This window comes from Periophthalmus magnuspinnatus, chromosome 10 (genome assembly GCF_009829125.3).
Source record: "Periophthalmus magnuspinnatus isolate fPerMag1 chromosome 10, fPerMag1.2.pri, whole genome shotgun sequence".
Lineage (NCBI taxonomy): Eukaryota > Metazoa > Chordata > Actinopteri > Gobiiformes > Gobiidae > Periophthalmus > Periophthalmus magnuspinnatus.
The window spans coordinates 5,029,723-5,054,102 of NC_047135.1; the positions used below are offsets into that span (position 1 = coordinate 5,029,723).

Sequence of the window (24,380 nt, forward strand, 5' to 3'; positions counted from 1 at the left end):
TCAGCTTGTATTTTTAAATGCTGTCCTAATGCACAGGTGGCACCAATTAGGCACTTAGGTCTGGATCAGACACATCAGCTCAGCGGCAGAGGAAGTACTGTGTTTTTAAAGAAACTGCATATCTAGAAAATATAAAAAAATAATGTCATTTTATTAATAATTTTAATAGAATAAAATCATACAATTAATTTGATTGAAGATTTAACTCGATGTGAAGGAAAGAATAGCTGCAAACAAAGTACCAATGAGAAGGGCATAGTTTTAGGTTGAAAAAAAAATCTGAATTTATCATTAGTTTAAAAATACATATTATTAAAAGCTATCCTTCATGCCTTGGGCCAAGTAATAAAAAAAAAAAAAAGTAGGAAGTAAATAAACAAAAGAAGGGTAGTGGGGTATAGTGTTTCTTTAGAGTGTCATACAGGTAAGTAATTTACCATTTCAGCAGGTCTTGAAGTTGATGAAAACTCTATTTGAACAAGCAAGATTGAATGAAATTTTATAAAAGCAGGGGTGATGTTTTCCAGTAGCCCTCATCAGTAGCTCTGAGGACCATGCCTTGTAAGGGGAGCAGCTCAGGTTTGCGCAGGTGGCTGACCTTCACCACGGGCCTGCTGGAGTGTCTGTGTTTCGCTGGAGCCGTGTTCGGATGGGCCTCTCTTGTCATCATCCTCCGGAGTGAAGGATACTTTAGCTCATTGTGTGTGAACAACACAGCGGTCAGAGCCACAGGACCGAACAGGACAGTAGTAGCCAGTGAGAGACTGAAATTCAGCTCTACTGGAGTTAACAACACACATGCATTGGGTGAGTTTACAATCATATCATTGGGTTCAACAAATATTGTCTACTTTTTAAATATATTGTCTCTGGCAGAGTGCAGTAAGCAAGATGAGCACTTTTCTCTTGTGTTCACCATCACGTCTTTTGCATCAAACTTTCTGTCCTTTCCCAGCGGGGTCCTCTTTGACTGGGTGGGCACGGCAATCGCACGGCTCTGTGCCATGTAAGTCCACTCAAATACATTAGATGCTTAACAGAAAGGAGTCATGAGATCTGACTCCTGAGAATCTGAGATCAATCTAAGAATATAGCAGTTATGTCTCTGTTGCATTCAGTCATTTTTAGACATGAAACAATTCTGAATGAGGTGTTGTTCTTATTAGATGTATCTTCACTTCAGGGACATTGATGGTGGCCTTCTCTACACCAGGTCAAAATTGTAGTATTTGAGAAGGATTATCATAAAGTGTCTCAAATGAACAGTATTTTCTCTCTCAGCCCTGTCGGTGCTGCTCTTCCCTGCTCTGTCCCTGATGGGGGTCGCAGGCAGGATGTACCTCATGACCAACCTGCAGGTGAGAGGCTGTTCTTATAATCCAATAGTAACTAAAATACACAAAGCAAGGTGTTTTATATGTGACCATGTAGCATATAATGGTGTGTGTGTTTTTGTGAAGGTGGGGAACTTGTTTGGTGCTCGACGCTCCACAGTCATCACAGTCTACACCGGAGCTTTTGGATCCTCCTCCCTGCTCTTCCTCATCATTAAGGTGAGCCCCAGGGATAGGCAAAATGATGATAAAATATTGAGCCATCTACATTTGTATTTATTTATTTATTTATTAAAAACAAATGTATTTTAATATCAGTGTCCTGAACATAATCTATAGACCTTGATTAAAAAGACCCCAGCATATCACTGACTATTTGAAATGACTCTTGATCAGTGGTGGAAGAAGTAAAAGTAGAGATACTGGAGCAAAAAAAATACTGAAGTAAAAGTATTAAAGTACCTGTTTAAAAATGTAGTATTATAGTAGTATTTTGTGCATATTTTGAGATTATAAGGATTCAAACAAAGTGATTTTGATACAGATTTGTACCTAATTTTCAACAAAAACAACTGAATTAGTCTTTTTTTTTTCTACCTGTTTTTGTTTGTACTATTTTTGTTTACTCAAATTATCCATCCATCCATTTTCTTCCGCTTATCCATTTTCTTCCGCTTATCCATTTTCTTCCGCTTATCCATTTTCTTCCGCTTATCCGGGGCCGGGTCTCAAATTATGAACATATTAAAAATAAACCCTTGGCCTTTTCAGCAGATCTCAAACAATAATAAAAAATACTTTTAATTTTCAGACCTGCACAAAAATGTAGTGGAGTAGAAAGTACACATACCTTCTCTCATATGTAGCAAAGTAAAAAGTACTTTAAAATGTACTTAAGTAAAATATAGATACCTCAAAATTTTACGTAAGTAAACTTTACTTTTACTTTGTTACCTTCCACCAGTGATCTTGATTAAAATATGATGAAGAGTATAACCCTTGTAGTCCTGTGCAGTACTGAGTCATAGTACTCGAAGCTTCTCAGTTTGATCCTGTTTGTTGTTGTAGTTGTTATATGAAGCAGGGGTCCCGCTCCAATCCTCCTTTCTGTTCCTGTCGGCCTGCAGCGTCTTTCTGGTGTTCAGGACTCTATTCCTCCTCCCCCTGAAGAGAATCCCATACCCACTGCCTGAGCACTACACCTACGGGTAATAAAGCATCAACTTTACTTTTACACATCCAAACTGCATGCATGGTCTTTACGAACTGGAGACCGCGCCCCTCTATGATTTAACACTATATTACAACAACTGCTAATGTGGCCTTAATTCTTTTACCAGAATAGTTTGTTGTAAATCAAACCCTATGATGTTGGGACGAATGGAAACAAACAATAATTCCCACACAATACTGAATGAAACTTCAGCTGAGGATAGCACATCTTTGAACGAAGGTACGCACAGTGAAATGATAAAATATTTCAAACTTATAATTCTACATAGATGTTTTTTCTGTTCTATTTATTCTCAGAGCTGAGTTTCCGTGAGTGTCTGTGGTCCAGTTTCTTTTTTTGGCACTTGCTTTGGTTGTCTGTGATACAGCTGAGGCATTATTTGTTCATTGGCACACTTAACCCGATGCTGCAGAGGCTCAGTGGAGAGGACCAGTCAGTTGGTATGAAGCATTACGTACATTTCTAAACTTAAAAGATCCTATATTATGCAAAATTGACTCTAAAATGCTTTAAGCCATGTTGTAATGATGTAATCTCCACAAAAACATACCTGGAGTTGTGTTTTGTTTCATTCACACATGTTTGAGTAACCGTTTTATTAGTCTGTTTACACCTCCAAAGCTCAAAATGCTCAGTCCCACCTTGTGATGTCATGCAGTGGTAGTGAAGGTGTATGGAGGTTAAAACCACAGTGAAGCACTTTCTGTATTACCATATGACATCACAAGGTGGAACGGATTGTTTTCTGGTTGAAAGACAAGGGTTTATGTGCTAGACAATGAAACAAAACACAACACGGAGGATGTTTTTTGATGAGGACACAACATTATAACATAGATCAGAGTAATATGGGCCCTTTAATGTCTGTTTTACTGCTGTTCACTCATTGCAGTGAGCCAATACAGCAATGCGTTTGCCGTCACTCAGTTGTGTGGTGTCCTGTGCGCTCCCTGGAACGGTCTCATCATGGACAGACACCAGGCCAAGCTAAAAGCTGCTGGTAAAAAAAAAAAAAAAGTATTCTATGTAGAACAAAATGGTGGCTAAAATCGACTAACTTTTTTGGCAGAGGGTGTTTTTGCTTTGCCTCGAATGCTTCACTGTATGGTATAAAGTTATCTTTCATTCACTCAGTTATAGCTATTTGTATTGCACCAAAATTCTTCTGAGTTATTTGTTTGTCTGCATAGAGTTTGAAGTTTTAAGCCATTTTGTGAAACATTTCTGGCAAAACTTAATCTGAATGGAGAAAAGGTTTTAGACCCTCGACCTGAATACTGCCCCCTTTAAAGTCAGTGTATCTTTTGTGTAGGGCTTGAAGATCATGAGGCAGAACTGCGAGCTGTGATGCTTTCTCTCACCCTGACGTCTCTGTTCTGTGTGCTGTTTTCGGTTTGTGCCATGATCCCTGTTCTGCCACTTCAGTACTTCACCTTTTTCCTGCAGGTTTTAAACCGAGCCTTTTACACTGGCAGTGATGCAGCCTTTATCCATATCATGTGAGTCAGTGTAAACATGTTTGAATTGTTCAGATGGAATATTAATTGAATATATTATAAAGACATACTCTTTAAGACCTACAGGACAACTTGGTATTTGTGAAAAGTTGTAGTAGAAGTAGGCCTGTCAAGATAATTACTTCACTGCCTGACCAAAAAAAAAGTTGCTACCTGGATTTAACTAAGCAAATAGGTACGAGTCAGGTCTAGGTTCAGCAAAAGTCTGTGTTCAAAGAATGAGGTCAGCTGAACCCTGAATATACTGAATGACCAGGTTATTCCATCAATGGATTTTTTTCTTCCCTGATGGCACAGGAATATTCCAAGATGACAATGCCAGGATTCATCGGGCTCAAATTGTGAAAGAGTGGTTCAGGAGCATGAGACATCATTTTCACACATGGATTGTCCACCACAGAGTCCAGACCTTAACCCCATTGAGAATCTTTGGGATGTGCTGGAGGAGGCTTGTGCAGCGTCAGACTCGACCATCATCAATGCAGGATCTTGGGGAAAAATTAATGCAACACTGGATGCAAATGAATCTTGTGACATTGCAGAAGCGAAATTGAAACAATGCCACAGCGAATGTGTGACATAATCAAATCTAAAGGCGGTCCAACAAAATATTAGTGTGACTTTTTTTTTTTTTTTGGTGGTGGTGACTTCTTTTTTGGCCAGGCAGTATATATCATTCACTCATCATTCAATTTATGTAAGCTGGAACAACAATAATTTTAGGGTCAATATTTATAGTGGGTACATTTTCTTTGTACTGCTGGGGAATTTATGAATATTTTAGGCAATACGATAAGATTTAAGCTGTAAAAGGTTGAATGAATCACTTCTATGACTCATTACAGATGCAAACCAATTACCAAAGTGTTTCATTCTGCTGTTTGTTTATTGCAGCTCATGCAATAAATAAACGGCTGGGTTTTTTTTTAAACAATTTTGTAGATTTAGATTTTTTTTTTTTTTTTTTGTGGTTTAAATCTGCTCTTGTGGCCTTCAGCTGCACTGCTCCCCACCTCAAACTCACTCCCACCTGACCTCCACAACATCGACTCAAATCATGACTCAAAAATGACCTATTCAGACAATCCCTCACAAAACCAATCAGAGTCATCCAGTTTTGTATTGTATTGTTGTGTTTTTACACCTATTTTTATGTTTTTAACTTGTCCTTGAGTGTTTTGGAAGGCCATTTACCATCAGGCAGTTGATGGTGCATGAGTGGTTAAAAAACTCGGTGTAATTGTAATGATTCTATTTGAATTTAACCTCTAGTTATTTTTCTGTTATCAGTTTCCCGTCATGTCACTTTGGTAAAGTGTATGGCCTTATCAAAGGTCTGTCAGCTCTTCTGTCTCTGCTGCAGTACCCCTGTTTTATCCTGGTGGAGGACATCCTCAATGGGGATCCCTTATATGCAAGTACATCTCATAGAATGCTCTTTAAAATGTATTATTAGAGATTGACCGATATGGCTTTTTTTCCAGTTGTTTAGAGTACACAGCAACCGATAGCTCTTGAGCTCTGCCGATATGTTGTGCAGATTTTGATTATTTTCCCCAAATTGTGCAACTTAAGCTTACTCCAAACTCCTCAAGCCTGTTTTTAACCACAAAGCTATAAGCTGCATAAAACGTGACTGCACTGCCCTGTCTCTTCGTAAGTGTTGATATAAAGCTTTGTGACCAAAACAAAATGTCAGCCTGTGCTGGATATTTAAGGCAAATATGCTAAAGTCCAAATATTCACACGATATTTCAGCCAACCGTGCTATCCAGTCCACCTCTAATTATTGTCATATGTGGCCTTACTGTTTTGACTTATATTTTCATTTCCAGGTCAACATTGGTCTCACAGTACTAGTCCTGGTGATCTTCATCCACCCTGTGTCTGTGTACATCTACTGTCAAAGACTTGCTTTAAGACAAAAGCAAATAAAAGTCAATACTGTCTCATGTTAGTCACAAATGAAGTCTGTATGTCTGTTACTGCATAACAAAAGTAAATGCTACAAAACTCACATTTTGTTCATTATTTGCATTGATACAAAAATCCAACTATAATTACGTCAAATTTATTAGTCCATATCACACCTTGACCAGCTTCCAGAAAAAGGTATAATTTGTATAGAAAATAAAACAATGAATAAAAATGGTACAACCGAGTGCATATTGGAAAATGTTTAACATAACACTAAAGTTTAGCCAACACTCAGATAAGAGTGAGAACAGTAATGTGTCCTCCCAAAGGTTTGTAGTTATGTTTGTACAATCTGAAATGAACAAACAACAAACTGTTTTCACAATTATTAAAAAAAAAAAATCACAACAGAAAAACTAGGACTAGAAAAAAATCTGATGTTTGGTTATTGAGTTTACCATAGCATTATGTGCTACTTTAAAAACCAGACCAACTCTAGTTATGGGTAAACTATAAAATTCTTCTTACAAAAGCACAGTTGAAAAAGCATAGCAAAACAAAATACCAATTCTGATTCTCTACCAAAGGAGATACTCCATTATCTATGTATGTGAACTATTATGGTGTTGTAATATACATCACATTTTTGTCACATTCATAAACTACCTCAACTATCACATGAGTTTAAGTTCTTAACATTTTTGTCTAAAAACACTGGTGGTTTTTCAGTTCCTCCACATCACCAAACCCTCGTCCACAGGTTGAGCACTGGAGTGTAGGCCTCTCGTTGCTGTGAATGAGCTGATGCCTTTTTAAATACTCCACACGACTGAATTTCTTCCCACAGGCTTCGCACCCGTACGGCCGCTCGCCTGTGTGGATGCGCTGGTGGCGCTCCAAATTTCCTAAGCGACTGAAGCTGCGTCCGCACTGAGGGCAGCGGTGAGGCCGCTCCCCTGTGTGTACCAGATGGTGGCGCTCTAGAGAGCGCGAGTGTGTGAAGCGTTTCCCACAGATCTCACAGGCATGAGGGCGATCTGTAGCTTGGGAACATTCATGTGTCTTTAGGGCCCAGGCATGGTTAAAAGAGTTTCCACACGATGCACATTGGAAGCCAGAGTGCTCATCTGAGGGGCTTTCTATAGGAGCGCCACCTAGTGGACAGGGGTGTTCCTCCAGCTCATGTTCTGAGTTAAAGCCGCCTCCACAATGTGGACAGAAGTGAAGCAGATCTCCCGTTCCACTTTCAGCGCCCACACACTCGCCCACACTGGCAGGAGCAGAGAGGTGCGGAGGAGGCTCTGATTGTCCCTGCTCACTCTCACTGTCTTCATCCATAACGTCTGTGGGGTGGACTTCTCTTACCCACCCAGATGCCCCCTCCTCAGCCTCTGCTTCCCCACCACCGAGCTCCACCTTCACCCGAATCTGCCCAAACTGGTCCTCTCTCTGAAGAGTGGGCGGCTCGAGGTCCAGCTCCTCCTCATGTTCGAGGCCGTCTAACCCAATGTATTTGGGGGCTGCGCTGCTGTGTTTGGAGTCAGGACTAATCATGTGAGTGGGCTTCATTGCAGCCTGTTCACGACTCTTCTCAGCTCTCAGGGCAGACTCCAAACCTCTGAGCTCATCTGCCGTCATCCCTCCCATTGAGCGTTCAGAGTTCAAAGGTCGATTGGACACATCTCCTAAAACACAAGAAGTACCCATTGTAAGCAAGTATTATTAATTTAATTCTAATCAGTTAAAAGCAAGGTTACCTTCACATTGGGAGGCGTGATGGTTCTGTTTGGGTGGGTCCATTTTCAGAGCCTCTTTAATAAGCCGAATAGAGGCAGGCTGAAAACCCTCTGCTGCAGCCAACTGAGGAGAAACATTCATTAGGTTTAATAAAATGAAGAGGGAAAGGGTCTGGAGATACACAATGTTGATCAATATATTTTTCAATGTCATGTTTGTCATTTAAAATCAACATTGGTTTTGACTTAAACTTAGTGTATTTCTTTGTTACAAGACTGAAAACTACTGCAGATTCAATAATATGTTTCATTCCATCTGCACTGAGCTTGTTGCTGGGCACTGCAGTTCTGCTCTGGCATGTTCTCCTCCTACAGCTCCTGTGAGAAGCCTGTGTTGCGCTCACCTCCCCTTTGATGTCAGCTGTCTCCTCCCCCTCTCCGCTGAGGCTGCCTTCGTCCTCCTCCTCCTCCTCCTGCACGACTCCTTCCTCTTCCTCTCCGGGGAGCTGCACCAGGAACATCTCCCTGGCCTCGTTCCCCGCTCTCACCACTGCACCTCCGCTTCCTCCCCCACTGCTGCCCGCCTCCCACACACCTCCAGGCCAGTTTTTGCCATAGGCTGCTGCAACGCCCCTTTTTGACTTGCCTCCTGTGGAGAAAAGCAGATGAAAGAAGGGTATAAGAAACTTGTATCTCAAGTGTATAAAGGTTTGATGTAGTTCTGGGCAATATGTCAAAAAATGTAAATCACAAAACAAAATTGATTCAGATTTTTTTCTCCTCACAATTTTCAACTGTTATTTTATTAACACTAATTAAAACATATGGAATGTATTTTAATATTAACTGCCTGAACATTAACAATAAAGAATTTTAATCATTGCCATTGTTAAAAAATAAATAAATAAAATTTACACCTGTAGAAACCTACAATTAACAAAATCACTGTGGTGAAAGATGAAAACACAATATTAAAATTTTATAGTTCTTCATTGATTTAAAAAGAGCAAACTGATATTTACTAAGGGAGCCTAAAGACACCAAGGATAAAGAGGGGAGAAAGGATATGGAGAGTTGAGACTAGAACACGTGACAGGGAGGACATTTTACGGAGCAAGTAGGAGTAGGAGCTGTGTGCAACGTGATTGGGAGGAGATTTGAGAGGAGCAGAAGGGAGGGAGGGCGCGGGGGAGGGAGAGGAGCCAAGCAGGAAGGAAGGGAGGGAGGGAGTGGGGGAGGGAGAGGAGCCAAGCAGAGAGGAGCCAAGCAGAAAGGGAGGGAGAAGATGGGGGAGGGAGGGCCCAGAGGAGTGGATACACTGATGTAGCAGGAGGCCAAGGACAGAGGGAGCAGAATGAGGAGGAGACAGATGGCTCCTAGCCAAATGAATACAATAAAGAGAACAAAATCAGAAACCTTTGTTTATAAAATGCCTAATAGAAATCTATTGTAATAATTTATAAGGAAACAATAACTATGAATAAAACTGTATTTGTTGTACTGATGAGGATTAAATAATTGGGGTCATATGGGAGAGAATCTATTTTCAACACTTGGTTTACCTGGTGTAATAGAAATAATTCACCAGCTATTACCGAGGCTGATCAAAATACTTACTGGCTAGTTCAGTTTTTCGTTTTTGTCGAGTAGTTCCGTCAGCTGCCAGCCCAGAGGTGCGACGATGGGCAGCCCAGCTCATCCCATATTTACGCTCATTTCTTAGTTTGTTCTCTGTCAGTTTTAATCTCAATTTCAGAGCCTCATTCTCGTTCCTGTTTAGCGATAACTCCACCAGGTAGTCGTTCACTGAGTCTTGGAAGAGTTTGGTGATTTCACACACTGATGCCCGGATGAGACTGTCCATCACCGCAGTGAGGTGGGTCTCAAAGGTGGTCACCGTTTCCTCCATCATCTTCATTACAGCCATATAAAAGCAGACCTGGAACAAAAACTGTGAGAGTTATTATTTCAGTGGATGGAAAGTGTACAGTTTATTTGGCAACCCTGTATCACGTTTTGGTTTAGAAGGGCAAACACTACTAGATTTGTAAACCAGTGTTATGATCATGAATCCTGCTAGTTCCAGTGTTGTTATACTAGTTTACAAATTGTCCCCAGCTCCATGTATTGACACTAGCAAGTCGCGACCTAAAATACAACAATTTGACTGGATTAGCAAGACGAATAGTGATCATTACTTTACAAAAACATAGATTACAATGCTGTTTGCCAAAATTCTACATGCCTACACAGCAAAGTTAGCTATAATTATTGATCGTGTGGCAGTGGCGTTGAAGTAGGAGACGAGACACCACCATACATCCTCTTTCATGTTGGGAAGTGGTCGAGCTAGCTGCCGTGCTAACACTATTACTCACCGCTTAGAAGGACAAATCGGAGATGCACCCAAACTACAACGATCCGACGGATGATACAAGACTTAGAAAAAGCTCACACGCCGTTTGAAGAGGTAGAGTCCCCTCGACAATGGAAACTTCTCCGCTCTCTCTCCCCAAAGCCACCAGTGTTTTCCTTCTCGCCTCCCTTAGCTCGCGGATGCGCTCGAGAGCTCTGCGCATGCTCAGTTGCCTAGTCACTCACAGGCTGACTTGTCCACACAACCCACCCAACCGTGGATATGTGCAGGATCACTCATGAGGAGGATCTTTACCTTTTTCATTCTAGTTTTGTATTACTTCAATTATATATTATTGAAGACTGAAGCCTACTCAAACATGTTTCATTTAATAGAGTTGTATGCATTCATCCATATCTTACTAATATCTAGTGATGGGAAGTATACTTTGAAAAAATACATGTAGTTACAGAATACTGAATTAAAATGTGTTTTGTAACGTATTCCAATACATGGTTCAATCAGAATACTATATTCTGAATACTTACATCCAGTTCCATTTAAATTATAGTGTAAAAACCCCTAGGAGTATTGTATATATTGTGTTGTATATATTTTCTGCCACTAAGTATTTTATTTTATTTTTAAGTTTCTTTTTTTCTTTCTTTTTTTTTTTTTACTTTATGCATGCCCTTATTTGTGTTTATTCAGTGTTTTATGTAGCACTTTATCACTGAAGTAAGTTCCTAGTTTGTAAGCTGTGTTCACTGACAATGGCAATAAAAGTCTTCTGATTCTGAAAAACAGCTTTATGTTTGTTTCACTGTTTATTCTTACTCATGGGAGAAGGAAAAATCACAAATGCACTTACCACAAGAGCAGTGGTTTCAGTTTTTCTTCCATCCATATCCATCCATATCCTATTAATATTCAGTGATGGGAAGTATACTTTGAAAATGTATGTAGTTAGAGAATGCTGAATAACTGAATTAAAATGTATTTTGTAACGTATTCTGATACATGGTCCAATCAGAATACTGTATTCTGAATTCTTAAAATAATTTTACACACGGTTTCATTTAAAGTATAGTGTAAAAACCCAACATAGCATTAAAAAAAAGCTTTATGTTTGTTTCACTGTTAGTTCTTACTCATGGGAGAAGGAAAAATCACAAATGCAATTACCACAATAGCAGTGGTTTCTCACTAATACTATGCAGTTTGAAGCCTTAATTGTGTGATACACAATAGTACAACAATGTATTATTTGATTTTTAGAAAAGTAAGTGTATTCTGAATGCCTCTAAATGAAAGAGTACCTGTTCTGGGAGTGCAGGTACAGCAGGGGGCAGTAGCACACACATGTTGTGCTTGTTCTGCTTTTTCATAGTCGAAGCAGACCTGGGTAAAAGAGGCGGATCATCATTTGTCACATTCATTTCTTCCATAAAATCAAAACTCTCCAAAAGCAGCAATCATGCCGATGTGTGTTGTCCACACAAATGTAGCCAGAAGTGAGGTGCCAGACGCATTTCTGTCAGAGGCAACCGAAGAGCTGGCCAAAGCCATGGGTAAACCTATACAGGTAGGTCCTTTTGACCGTTTAACATGTCAACTTTAATATAATCAGTTGTACTTATTGTCTTCATATGGTGTGTTGTTTGTTTTACACATAGAAATAAATATCTTGTATTTTAGTCTTATCTGCTAAAACAAATAAGATCCTTTGCACACTATTTCATAACGTTGAATGGAGCTGAGTTCTGTGTTTGTTTTTTCTTTTAGTGCACAGGTCTTGCATAATATTTAGACGGTATATTGAGGATAGAATTGCTTTTCTTTTTCTAATAATGGTCCTGGGTGATTTCAATAGTTGTACTATTAGCCTATTTTTGTGCGTTTTAAAATTGTTTCTGATTTGTCCTGCATTCTGTTCAGTACATCGCTGTGCAAGTCAACCCTGACCAAATGATGATGTTCGGAAACAAAGGAGATCCTTGTGCCCTCTGCTCACTGCACAGCATTGGAAAAATCAGTGGTGCTCAAAACAAGCAATACTCCAAACTCCTATGTGGGCTGCTCAAAAAACACCTGGGGGTCGCCCCTGAGAGGTGAGGAATGCACAAATTATGAAACTATAGAAATCTATAATAGTGATTAGGTGTGTGCAAAATGGGATTCTAGACGCTCAAGACGCGCTGCAAAAACGCAGGACGCTCAAGACGCGCGTCCACCATGACTTTACATGTGAACGCGACGCACCTGACGCACCGGTGTGAACGTAAACTGGACGCATCTGACGCATCTATATTTTTCACTGAATCGTATCGAATTTGAAATGTATTGTATCGAATCGAAAAAGTACTGTATCGAGATGTATTATATTGGCAAAATCTTAATAATAACTAGCCTCAATAGTGATTGGTCCATGATCACACTATACCACACAGAATACATTCATTAACAAATGTATATCCCCTCCTTCTCTCTCTTCTAGGATTTATATCAACTTTGTCGATATGGATGCAGCCAACGTGGGCTGGAACAACACCACCTTTGGATAAGATAAGAATCAAGACAGAAAATATCATTCCAGTTTTGTATGATAATTCATACTGCTTATATTACATGTTGGCAGAGTATGTTTCACAAAACCTACAAACAAATTCAATTGCAGTCATTAAGTTTAGGGATAAGAAATTAGTACTAGAAAAGTATCTGGAGTTTGTTGGTAAAATTGCACTGACTAGAATGAATAAAACAAATCCTGTAACTTATGCGTGTTTTGTTTTATTTGTTTCACATTTACAGTGGATTCTAGATATATTGTGTAAATTATGTGAATTTGGTTTGACGGGGGATACTACAGTGAGTTCCATGTACATTTTTTTTTTAATCAAGTTAAAACATTCAATGAGTTTGGAGGAAACATTTTGCTCCAAAAGGTGGCGGTATTGAGAAGTACTTAGACTTAGTAGCAGCACAGCACATGCTTACAAGCATATATAAATTCAAGAGAGATCTTGTCCTGCAAGGTTGCCATCCTGTTGCAGTGAATTATAATACGGTTATCACATCCTTACAAAGAGAGAATGCATTATGTTTGACTTGGGTAAAACCTTAAAAGTATAACAATAACTTAATTTTAGTTCTTAAAATTTTGTGCAGTCTTTGAAGTTTGGTCACTTGGCTTAGAATGTCCTCCTTCCTACAGTTTCAAGATGGCCGCCACATTCGCCACAGCAGCAGTAGCCAGACCTCTCTAGGATTTGTTTTGTTTTCACGCTCGTCTAGTCCACGCGTTTCCCTCGCTTTCCGTCACTCCAAAGATGGCCGATCACGGCCCAATGATTTTTAAGCCCAGTGAGGTCTAATTTTATAACCTCATGTATCGATCTAGAGCTAAAGTGTAAAGTTATGATGTTGACTGACTGTTGTGAGGTGTGACGTGTGCAGTTTAAGCCCGCAGCTTTCCCTAAACGTGAGTATTCTGGATTGGTGTTTTTTTAGTGTTTGGTCGCAGCAGTATCTCCGCGGACCTGGGTTCTTTGCGCAACATAACTTTATCTTGAGACAGTAGTCCCAAGTCCAAGTAGCACCCTGTGGCTTGCTTTTCCTCGTCATGCTCGCTGTTGTGTTTATGAATAATGCTACAATAGATGCCACATGCTCATGGATCCAGTCCAGCCCTTGTTGATGTGGCTCTGCGCTGTGTTTGCACTGTGTTTTGTGCTGTGCTGTAGATGTTGCGGTAAAGATGACACAGGCTCAGTCCAGGTTCACAAGGTTTACTGTTTAACACACACAAATGGCACAAACTGCTGTGGGTGTGAAGGGTTCAACATGTGTCCTCTGGCAAAGAATAATACACACATTAAAAGTAAATTAGTAACAAGTAGCAAGTAGTTATGAAAGACCTTGATAAAGTAGCAAAATGATTGACCTTTATGATTTTTATTATTATGATTTTAAATATTGACAGATAAAGAAAATGCAATAGAAGATCAATTACAAAAGAAACAGACTAGGCAAAAAAAAACATTTTAGTGTGTCTTACTTCAGAGAAAGTTGCACAGCTCTGATGGCAAAACACTCACAGCATCACAGGTACACAAATCAAATAATAACAACTAAATAACTTATTTGGTGATTTTTGATTAATGTGATTGAAAATGAATGAATTTCTATTTCTAATTGCATGAATTAGACCATATCTAATATAGAAGATTTTCACATTTTGAACCAGCGGAGACTGAATAAGATGCTACTAAACACAACAGTAACACACAAGAATTCTGACACTATAGTATGATGAATGTATCTACCAGGTGTGACCCAGCATCTTATCTGGTTGATTCTTTTGTTTACTTTTTTTAAAAATATATTTGTTTTGTACATGTGACCAGAAATGTAAATTTTTTGACTCTATTAAAAGTTCTGTTAGTATTAACATACTATACATATGCCATTATAACTTCAATGCCAGATTTGTTTGTTATAGAATAAATCACCTTTTGTGGTCCAAGATGGCGGACTATCTGTCCAGGGCATGCAGACTCCAGCTAACCACAGCCATGGAGAACCTGGTAAGGACTGCAGTGTTGGAGATTTCGCAGATCTTTGAGGATAGCTTACATGATCATCAGGTGGAGCTCGCACGTAAAGGAGAAGAGATTGCTCATCTGAAAGTGAAGCTGCAGCGAGTTGAGCTGAAGCTCAAAGACATGTCAGCACAAAGTGCAACTGACACGAGCTTTACACAGATTTATGAAACTTCACCAAAGTCAGAAGAACCTGCACCTGAAAAATCCACTGACCCTGAAATTGATTTTGAAGGTATATTTCCATTGAAGATTGTATAATTTTTGTGTTTTTGTTCTTCCAGCCAATGGATTTAGTTTCTTGTAATGGCATTTGTTCTTTAACAAAATTTTATATTTTCTTACATTTATCTCCTTTGTGCTCTTGTGCAGTAACTGATGACTGGTGTGTTCCTCTGGACTCTGAGAATGTGGTCAAACAAGACATTCCTTGCCCAAGTGTTCGACTAAAACAATTTTCTATTCCTCTGTGGCCCATTTCTTTACAGCATGAGGTAATGAGCGTTTCTCATACACATATTGTGTATCATGTGTGTACTTATACTGATATTATACTTGTATGTCTGAAGGCTTTTCTGAAAATCCCAAAAGTAAGGCTTAGACCACGTCAAAACAGAGATAATAAAGGTTTGTGATTCAAAATGTTGTGATAATTAATGCTGCAAGAGATTTATTTGCTTTAATTTAGCCTGGTCGATTCACAGTTATCTCTTGTGGATGATGGTGAATTGGAACCATCTTAAATTTACATGTAGTATGTGCGGTAATATTGTTCAATAATCTTTTCTGTGTTGCTACATTTGCAGATTTACATGAAAAAATCAAGCCCAAAGGCCAGTCAAAGCGTGGCCGACCAAGGCTCCATCCCCTAGAAAAAGACACATTTAAAGATTTACATGAAAAAATCGAACCCAAAGTCCCATCTAAACGTGGCCGACCAAGGATCTGTCCTCTGGAAAAAGACGCATTTAAAGATTTACATGAAAAAATCGAACCCAAAGTCCCATCTAAACGTGGCCGACCAAGGATCCGTCCTCTGGAAAAGGACAGATTTAAAGATGTGCTAGTGAATATTAAAGAAGAACCCTCCGACTATGAAGTAAAGCCACCCATACAAACAGAAATACAGAAAACCCACAAACGCACAAAGAGACGCACAAAGAGACGCAAAAGACGCAACTCTACAGGACAACAGTATTGCTGCAGGTTCTGTCCTAAGGTCTTTGACACAGCATTCGGCCTCAGTGTTCATGATCGGGCACACAAGAAATGCAAAGGCTGCAAAAAAATCTTTCCTTTTCCAAGTGTTCTTCAAGAACATAAGATCAGATGTAAATATTATAAGGCGTTAATGAAGTTATCCAAACAACTGCCTACAAAGGGAGGAAAGTGCCCAAGTATCAAACAAGTCTCTGAGAAATGCAACACTTCAGTAGAAAGCACATCGCGTGTTAGAAGGATTATCAAAGAGTTTACTTGTAAAAAATGCCTGACAAAGTTTGCTACACGTTCGCTACTTATAAAGCATTCTTGTAATTTTGCGGTCTGTCCAATCTGCTCAAAAAGGTTTACCAGTCAAATGAATCTAAAGGTGCATACAACAAAAATACACAAGAATCCCACGTACAATACATTGGAACTATCTTGGACCAAACCCTTGGATGAGAATGAGGACAATCAAGAAAAAGACTTCTCGCTAACTGAAAAGTATATAAGAAGATGTTCAGATGGGTTTAAATGCTTGATCTGTAAGAGGGTCTGTGCGACAAAATACAGTGCTACGGAACATTACTATTCACATACTGGGGAGAAGCCGTACAGTTGTGGTGTATGCTCGAAAACATTTGCTCACAGATCTGCTCTGAGCCACCATAGAATAACTACTCATGGTATGCATATGAAGTACCTAATATGTGCGTGTTCCAAGAGATTTATGTACAAATTAAAGTACAAGGAACACACACTGATCTGCCCCACTGCTAATGCTCAGAAAAATGGAAAAAAGGCGTAACTATTGTGCTGTCAGATGTATCTTTTAGATTTACTAATTTTTAAACTAAATGTTGGTTGTATTTTGTAGGTAACGTGTTGTAGTGCTTTGTCTGTCTGATTTTGTAGTCGTGTAAAATTATTGAAGTACTGTCATGACATTTCAATCAAATAAAACCCAATCTCCACAGCTTTCTATGTTTTATATGGCTGCTTATGTTTGGTATACAGTATTTGGGATTGCGAGACTTGTCTTCTCGCGAGACTTGGCGACATTGTCATCGGAGGGACCTATCTGTAGCATTTAGCTGGGTACAAACAAATGTCTTAAACCTGTACAATTTTATATATCTGATGTGCATATTAACTAAATAAGTAATATTAGTTTCTGTTGGTCGTGTGTTATTAATATTTAACCATGTAGATGTCTCAAAATATGTCTTTGTTGAGATTTAGTTAAAGGTGGCATCGTAGCGTCGGATGCAGTTTACATGGATTATATTTAAAACTTAACCGTGGTCCAGACAGTGCTCATCTATAGGCAAAATGGAGATTGCTAAAAGTGTTTTCCATGCAAAATTGGCATCCGTTATGGACACTCTGCTTGCAAATGCAGTGCGTGAGATAGTGAAGATCTTTGAAAGCAGCCTGAGCCAACACCAGGCGGAGCTGTTGCAAAAGACAAACGAAATCACCATCCTTCGAGAAGAGCTGGAGAAAGTTCAGAGAAAATGTGCAGAGAAGAGCACAAATACAAACATTTCAGATGCAGATGAGCCAATATCAGAGCGTGGACTGTGCGTCAAACAAGAGCCAAACACCGTGGATGTATCAGGTAGGATAAATATACCTGTACCTGAGTTGGAAATACCATTTTTGGTGTCATATTTTATCATTTTTTGCACAGATGAAGAAAAGGCACTGCGTCTGAACTTAAGTGGAATAAAGAAAGAGTCCCAGGAGTTCCCAGATTTTGAAGCTGATGAATCCAAACTTGAAGTAATTTCATTTTTTCAGTAGTAGTATAGTTGCTTTATACTAATACTCTTCTTTTAAACTTTGATCTTGTGTTTTAGTACAGACATAGATGCTCAGATAATTGGTATTTTTCCTGTTTGTTCCAGCACAACGGGTCACCAAGACAGGCCTCTGCTACAATACAAGAAATTCAACTGAATCAACAAATTAACCTGTTCCCTCCGGCTCAATGCAAGGATGAAAGTAATAGCCTAGTAACTGATTGACTGACATTTAAAAAAAAATATCAGTGTTAACAAACTGCAAATGTTCTGTCATTGCAGTGCCAGATTGGGATGAGAGTATTCACACTGCAGCACAACTAAATGCAGAAGAGGCCCTTTCCCCTTCTCTTCTGTCCATATTGCCAAAGGTATGTTCTAACACAAGCCAGACAGAGGGATGGGTCCCAGGTTTAAGCGCCGCTCAAGACTCTACAATGGAAAACTTTAAGGGAAATGAAACCAACTGCCCTGGTCCAGTGAATAGAAACACTGTATTTGGTGTTGGAGAAACATGTTTAGAAGACAATTATGTTACTTTCCTGGAAGAAGATCCTGGAAATCTTACATCCAGTCATCAAATTGCTCAGTCAGCTCAAAGATTAGAAGGTGGACTCACTCCTTACACCAAACGAGGTTCAACATTTGTATCCAGGGACCAACCACAGTCCAACTTTCCTACATTAACACTGAGAAACATGGAGTCTTTAACCCACCGTCCATCAGCCAGTGGAGTGAACAGGCGCCCATACTCCTGCCCTTACTGTGGAAAGTCATTTACACACCCTTCACATCACCGGCAACACCTCCTCTGTCACACGGGGGTCCGGCTGCCCTTGTGTCAGTTCTGTGAGAAGCGATTCCTGACCCCCTCGGAGCTCACGACACACACTTGCACATATTCGGGGGAGCGACCTTTTGGTTGCAGCCAGTGTGGACGACGTTTTGCCCGCAGCAGAAATCTGAGAGCCCACCAGAGGGACGTGCACCTGGGCAAGAGGCCGTTTGCTTGCACCGAATGTGGGCAGAGGTTCGCACATAAGGGCAACCTGCGGGTACATAAACACAGAGTTCACAATGGACTACATCTCCAACAGACTCAATAGGCTCTGATACTGAATATCAGAAGCATCAAATATATGTAATAAGATTTATGGGATTATGTACCAAGGAAAAATGTATCAATAACTACTAAAATATACTTTTATACTTTGTATTCAAATGCTCAAAATGTCCACCCTTTTCTTTGTGGAAAAAATATTTTTTTGAGTTAATTCATTTTTTTCTTATCTTCTTATCTTGCTTCATATATTTGATGTCTTCTGTGTGTATATAAAATGTCTAAAGGAATTTAAAAAAAGAAAAAACATTGAATGAGAGGGTGTGTCCAAACATTTGACTGGTCGTGTAGATCACTTACGGTATATAAGAATATAATCTGCTTTATTTAACTTATTTTGTCATTTTGATGTAGACTTATATTGAGAATTGTTATTGTTGTGGTATGTCAATGTATAAAATGATTTTAAAATGTTAAGGTACAGTCATTTATCACTAGTAGTCAAATATTTTACAAAATATTTGCCGTGGCAAAGTTTCAATGTTGTTTTTACTACTTCCAGTTAAGTCGCAAGTATAGGTTTATCAAAAAAGTAGTGGTACGCTTGTTTAATAACACATAATAGACCCATTTGCTTTAAGCAAATTATTAACTCAAATTATTTAAACGTGTTCAGTATTGTCAGTATCTTGTCAGTCCTCCAATGTGACAAATACTAATAAAGAATATGAATACTGTTATTGCAATGTTGATTCTTAGCCACTAGGGGGCAATGCCAATTTAAAACTGATAGAAATGACTGCGCGTCTGCATCCCATGTTTTCAATGCTTTCTCTCATAGTACTGATAATAATAAATGCTTATCTCAATTGGCCTCAAAGCACAAATGTTTAACCAGTGTTTCACCAGTTAATCTCTCACTTTCCTCATCCTTTATCATTTTACAGTGTATGTTTGTGGTGATTATATTAGACCTGAGTATTATAGTATTATATATTAAAATCACTTTTGTACATCATAAATGATATATTTCTTTGGCTTGCAAGCTTTATTTTGGATAATTTGAACATTTCCCACAGTGACGCACTACAGTGACCTCACCCTCCCCCAAAAGGTCACCTGTATCCGCCACCTGGGGCTTAGTTTCTATTTTTAGTTGTTAGTTGTCATTTTTAGGAAATTAGAAATAAACCAGACAACCAACGCTTTTGTTTAAAAGTGAGGATATTTTGTGTTAAGTTAATATGTTTCATGGTTTGGTTTGTCAATCAGATCATGCAAGTATTATTGATGAGAATGGAAACTGCAGTGGAGTTAATTAAGTAAGCTGCAGGCGGTGTCCAGTTTAAGTACAGTAATGGGTCAGGCAGGGCTACAGAATTTGGCTTGTAACCAATGGGATGCACATACTATAAAATAACTGAATACAAATCTCTGCTGTCTCTTCTGTTTGTATATTTTGTGTAATCTCCTTTATACCATAAGCTGCTTTTCCTGAGAAAGTACAAGTGAGCAGTTGACCACACTGTAATGTGTGTATGTGTTTACAGTTGGTATTTACGGTTTACTCGATAGTAGCACAACATTAAGTAAGCTTACCATGGTTTATCATTATCCCATGGACATGTGACATATTACAAATAAACAGGAAGTGATTTGATCTGAACATGGGCTGAATGTATAGGTTGAATATTTTCTCTTTTTGCATACAGTTGAATATATGTGTAGGCCTGTCATGATAATTACTGTATCTACTTATTATTCAGTAGATAAAAGCTGAAACATGGGTATTTCTGTTGTAATACAATAAGATTTGAGCTGTAGAGCGTTGAATAAGTAACTTCTATGGCTAATTTCTGCTTCATTTTGCTATTAACATGTTGCAGCTCAGGCTTTTTAATGATACCGCCTAGTTAAAAATGTTTTCCAGGGATTATCTTGTATTATTGTTATTGTGTCAGTGGTATAAAGTAGTTTGGGGCAACAGTAGCTCAGTTGGTACAGCATCTGTCCACTAATCTAAAGGTTGGCAGTGCGAATCCCACGCTCAACATAAACATCATTGGTTGAGCGGTCAGATCCACTGACCTACAGGTTGGCAGTGTGATTACAGCTCCCATAGATGAATGTTGTTGTTGTGTCCTTGGGCAACACACTTAACTCCAGTGTCTGCATACATTGATGTATGGCTGTGTGTCTGAATGGGTGAGTGTTTCTTTGATATAAAGCGCTTTGAGTGTCTTGAATGGGGAAAAGTGCTATATAGATCATTTAGCATTTCAGTATTATCGTTTATCCCATATCCTTTTGTAGCAATATACCGTGCTTCAAAATGTGTTATTGTGATTGGCCTATATATGTAAACTGCAGCTACTAACATATACGGCTGAAAATATAGTAACTGTCCTTTTGTCCAGCCACAGACATAGCCTGCAGGATTTCAAAACATATCAGAACAATGTTTATAAATACAATAGATTTGATAAATTACTTTCATTTTCTGGCACTGGTATGTTTAAGTACACACCTGTGAGATTGAGTGCCTTTGCAGAGGGAAGAGGGGTTCAGCGTGGTCCCATGGTTAATGTATACAGACCCATTCTCTCCAGAGACTGTGGTTAAATGCATTTTTCCATTACTGTGTGGCACCCCCATCCCCTGTAAAGTGATTATGGCAGTCCACCAGGAAGAGTTGATCAATGATTCTTTCACTAGTTAAGCACTTAAAGGCTACTAATTTGAGACACAGTAAAGCTTCCACATTTCAAAACATAATAGATTAGAACAGTTTACTGTCACAAGGCCAGCAGGGCCAGGAATGTAATAAGCAGTAAGTGCACTCTATGCGAGGCAAAAATACACTGACAAATGTAGTTTTCATTAGCCCTTGCCCATACCAGTTACAGTAATGTGTTTGGTTGTGACTGGAAGGGCATCCGTCTTAAAATCTGCCAATTCACCCTGCAGCTGGTTCAATTATAGTTGGGAAAGAATAAATACAAACAAGCACTTACATAACTGAAAGGAAACAATAAGGAGTAAGTTGCCTATTTACTTTATCTGAGTTGCTGGGAACATCGAGGCCTAGTTGTGCTGTAACTGTGTTGTGTTTGGTTGTGACTGGAAGGGCATCTGGCGTAAAAATCTGCCAATTCACCCTGCAGCTGGCTCAATTATAGTTGGAAAAGTATAAATTCAAACAAGCACTTACTTAACTGAAAGGAAACAATGAGGAGCAAGTTGCCTATTTACTTCAGCTGATTAATCGAGAACATCTTGATCTAGTTGTAACTGTGTTGTGTTTGGTTGTGACTGGAAGGGCATCCAGCTTAAGAATGTGCCAATTCAACCTGCAGCTGCATAAAATTAAAATAAGAATAAAACAGTGAGAATTTTAGTTCAGCTGCTATAGAAAACATCCATTATTTAAAATTCCCACAAGGCTTTTCCAGGTGTCTTGTTTATGTGTGCTCAGACAAGTGCACGTTCACCGTTGGGCTGCCCTGGTTGCTATGGTGACAGTGTCTGCGCAGTGAAGTGGGGGTTGGAGAGGATCCGCGCACCGCAAGCATCAGGCATGCACCAGGTCAGGTCCCAAACAGCGTCTGCACGAATCTGATTGAACACATGATGAACGATTAGGCTGTAGTAGACCCCATCCCCTCATCTACACAGTAGTTTATTCCAAGACTCTTTAGCAAATGTATTGGCCTGTAGTGCACTAAAATAGGCCTATGAGAATTTTTTTTTTGCTTTTTTCAGACCTGTAGTTTAGACCTTGTCAAACATGTTATGAAATGCATGCAATTCTTGTATTAGTTGCATAATACATTCATTACATATTTCAATATTCTCTCAAATATTAATGCTCCTCGAGTTGTTTACAATTTGCAGTCTGAACAGAATCGTACTTTTTAAACTTTTGATATATTTCCAATCTAATCACAATTGTAATAGGCCTAATTTGATTTTTCCCCCAAAATCATGCACTCCTACTTTAAATTGACACTTGTTAATTTGAAGGTCACTGAAAATTGATTCCTTTAGCATAATTCTCACAAAGGTAACACGTTTTGATTTTCAATGGTAATTCAGTCCTGATTTAGATTCTTGTTCACAGCCCAGAGATTCACCCATCTGCCACTGACAGTTGATGCATGGCACCTGCTGACATGATACACTTCAGTAATCAGTAACCTTTGTCTGTGCAAGATGCTACAAAGAGTAAAACCAATAGGGCGATTGCAGCACAATTTTTTAACAAACAGGTTACGTATATTTTTTCATATATGGGAATTAATGTAGAAAATGTAAATTGACAGTTTTTGAGTGAACTGTAGCCTTATTATCCTGGTCCATTTTGATATAAAAATAGGGGTGTGCAGTTATTTAAATCTGATATTGCGAGTACAATCATGGGTAAAACATATCACATCAGTCACTTGTCAAAGCTACAGAAGCTTTTAAATCATATAAGCAAGATACTAAGCCTCTTCACTATGCGCACAGCTCAAAAATGATTGTTTCAAATATTTGATCAGTGATGACTCAGATAAAAGCAGATAAAGCTCTTAGCTCTTAAATATGTGTATATCACCCACCATGATTATTTTCAGTAAGAGGTAAAGAGAAATTCATGGATTTGAATGTAAAAAAAGAAGTCTGGATTTTCAAATACATCTGAAAAACTCATAAGAAGCTCATATAAAGGGGGAGTTACTATAACGGATGAACAGTGGTGCTTAAGGGGTTTTGTGGTTATGTTGCACTGGTAGGGGGGACAGTTCTAGGGGCAGATATGGTTGGTGGCGTATGGAGCTGTGCCCATAACTGTTAAGTGGGGGAGGACTGTGCCGCGAGTCTCAGAGTAAAGTGTGGGTTTAAAGCCTGGTGGCAGACAGCCAGCTCCAGAGATGGCACCAACTGTCCCTGGCATCTCCTCAGTCTGTGCTGCGTGCTGACTGAACACTGTCAAATATAACTGGTTCTGATCTGGTCTAGGGTGTAGAGCAGTAGATGAACATTACAATCAATATAAGGGAAAGAGATGGTGCAGTGCAAATTAGGGACGAATGAGTTATAATGAGAATTAACATTGACAGAAGAACTGTTAAACTTCTCAGCAGTTCAGAATCATGTTTGCGGAGCTTTATACTACGTGTATCAGCAAATTCTACACATAAAAAAGACTCGAAGGAGACAGAATATTATGTTACTTGCAAAGGAAATTGAAATCCATAAATAACTACATCCTTTCGATTTTCCTTATTGTGACTATTAATGTTTCTATTTTGATTTGGGTTGTGATTAATCTTGCAGCTCCATAATGCAAACATATGTGCCTACATTAATGTGCAATTTGTGATGGTGTAATGGAAATTGGCTTGGAGAAAAAAAGCACATCTTTTTTTGGACTAACAAGACCCAAGCTGATTATTGTTGATTAGAAAACAAACATAACATACTTGGAGATGTGTTTTGTTTCATTCACACGTGTTTAACACACACACCCTGCATATTTAGAGTGATGTGGTAGTATAGGAAGTGCTCAACTATGTTTTTAAACCCTATACACATTCACTAGAATAACTGGATAATTTCACCTCTGGATTTACCA

The 24,380-nt window shown here is 39.0% G+C and overlaps 4 protein-coding genes across 8 annotated transcripts; 3 read left to right on the forward strand and 1 right to left on the reverse strand.

Moving 5' to 3' along the window:
- The first annotated feature begins 21 nt into the window (after positions 1 to 21).
- LOC117378007 (equilibrative nucleobase transporter 1) lies at positions 22 to 6,078 on the forward strand. Its single transcript, XM_055225040.1, has 13 exons — positions 22 to 424; positions 528 to 807; positions 877 to 1,006; positions 1,167 to 1,213; positions 1,282 to 1,358; positions 1,461 to 1,553; positions 2,403 to 2,542; positions 2,675 to 2,787; positions 2,865 to 3,008; positions 3,461 to 3,568; positions 3,881 to 4,067; positions 5,376 to 5,503; positions 5,921 to 6,078. The coding sequence occupies exons 2-13, from the start codon at positions 555 to 557 to the stop codon at positions 6,076 to 6,078; spliced, it is 1,578 nt and encodes a 525-aa protein (XP_055081015.1). The 5' UTR covers positions 22 to 424; positions 528 to 554.
- A 63-nt stretch (positions 6,079 to 6,141) lies between these two features.
- si:dkeyp-121d2.7 (zinc finger and SCAN domain-containing protein 22) lies at positions 6,142 to 10,316 on the reverse strand. The gene is made up of 5 exons (XM_033973923.2): positions 10,117 to 10,316; positions 9,356 to 9,677; positions 8,143 to 8,387; positions 7,760 to 7,862; positions 6,142 to 7,687 (listed from the first exon to the last, which is right to left on the reverse strand). The coding sequence occupies exons 2-5, from the start codon at positions 9,663 to 9,665 to the stop codon at positions 6,708 to 6,710; spliced, it is 1,638 nt and encodes a 545-aa protein (XP_033829814.1). The 5' UTR covers positions 9,666 to 9,677; positions 10,117 to 10,316; the 3' UTR covers positions 6,142 to 6,707.
- Positions 10,317 to 11,487: 1,171 nt separating this feature from the next.
- Positions 11,488 to 12,870, forward strand: mif (macrophage migration inhibitory factor). Its single transcript, XM_033974445.2, has 3 exons — positions 11,488 to 11,679; positions 12,033 to 12,205; positions 12,592 to 12,870. Exons 1-3 carry the CDS (start codon positions 11,572 to 11,574, stop codon positions 12,656 to 12,658), a joined length of 348 nt encoding a protein of 115 aa, XP_033830336.1. The 5' UTR covers positions 11,488 to 11,571; the 3' UTR covers positions 12,659 to 12,870.
- Positions 12,871 to 13,411: 541 nt separating this feature from the next.
- On the forward strand, positions 13,412 to 19,779 carry LOC117377920 (zinc finger protein 91-like). 5 transcript variants are annotated; one of them, XM_055224939.1, is made up of 8 exons: positions 13,412 to 13,575; positions 14,596 to 14,930; positions 15,068 to 15,189; positions 15,265 to 15,322; positions 15,502 to 17,519; positions 17,592 to 17,683; positions 17,809 to 17,905; positions 17,986 to 19,779. In XM_055224939.1, the coding sequence occupies exons 5-8, from the start codon at positions 17,231 to 17,233 to the stop codon at positions 18,807 to 18,809; spliced, it is 1,302 nt and encodes a 433-aa protein (XP_055080914.1). In that variant the 5' UTR covers positions 13,412 to 13,575; positions 14,596 to 14,930; positions 15,068 to 15,189; positions 15,265 to 15,322; positions 15,502 to 17,230; the 3' UTR covers positions 18,810 to 19,779. The 5 variants fall into 5 exon arrangements, with proteins under 5 accessions (XP_055080914.1, XP_033830335.1, XP_055080911.1 ...); XM_033974444.2 differs by lacking the exons at positions 17,592 to 17,683; positions 17,809 to 17,905; positions 17,986 to 19,779 and having other exon boundaries at positions 15,502 to 17,234; XM_055224936.1 differs by lacking the exons at positions 17,592 to 17,683; positions 17,809 to 17,905; positions 17,986 to 19,779 and having other exon boundaries at positions 14,621 to 14,930; positions 15,502 to 16,880.
- The last annotated feature ends 4,601 nt before the right edge of the window (positions 19,780 to 24,380 follow it).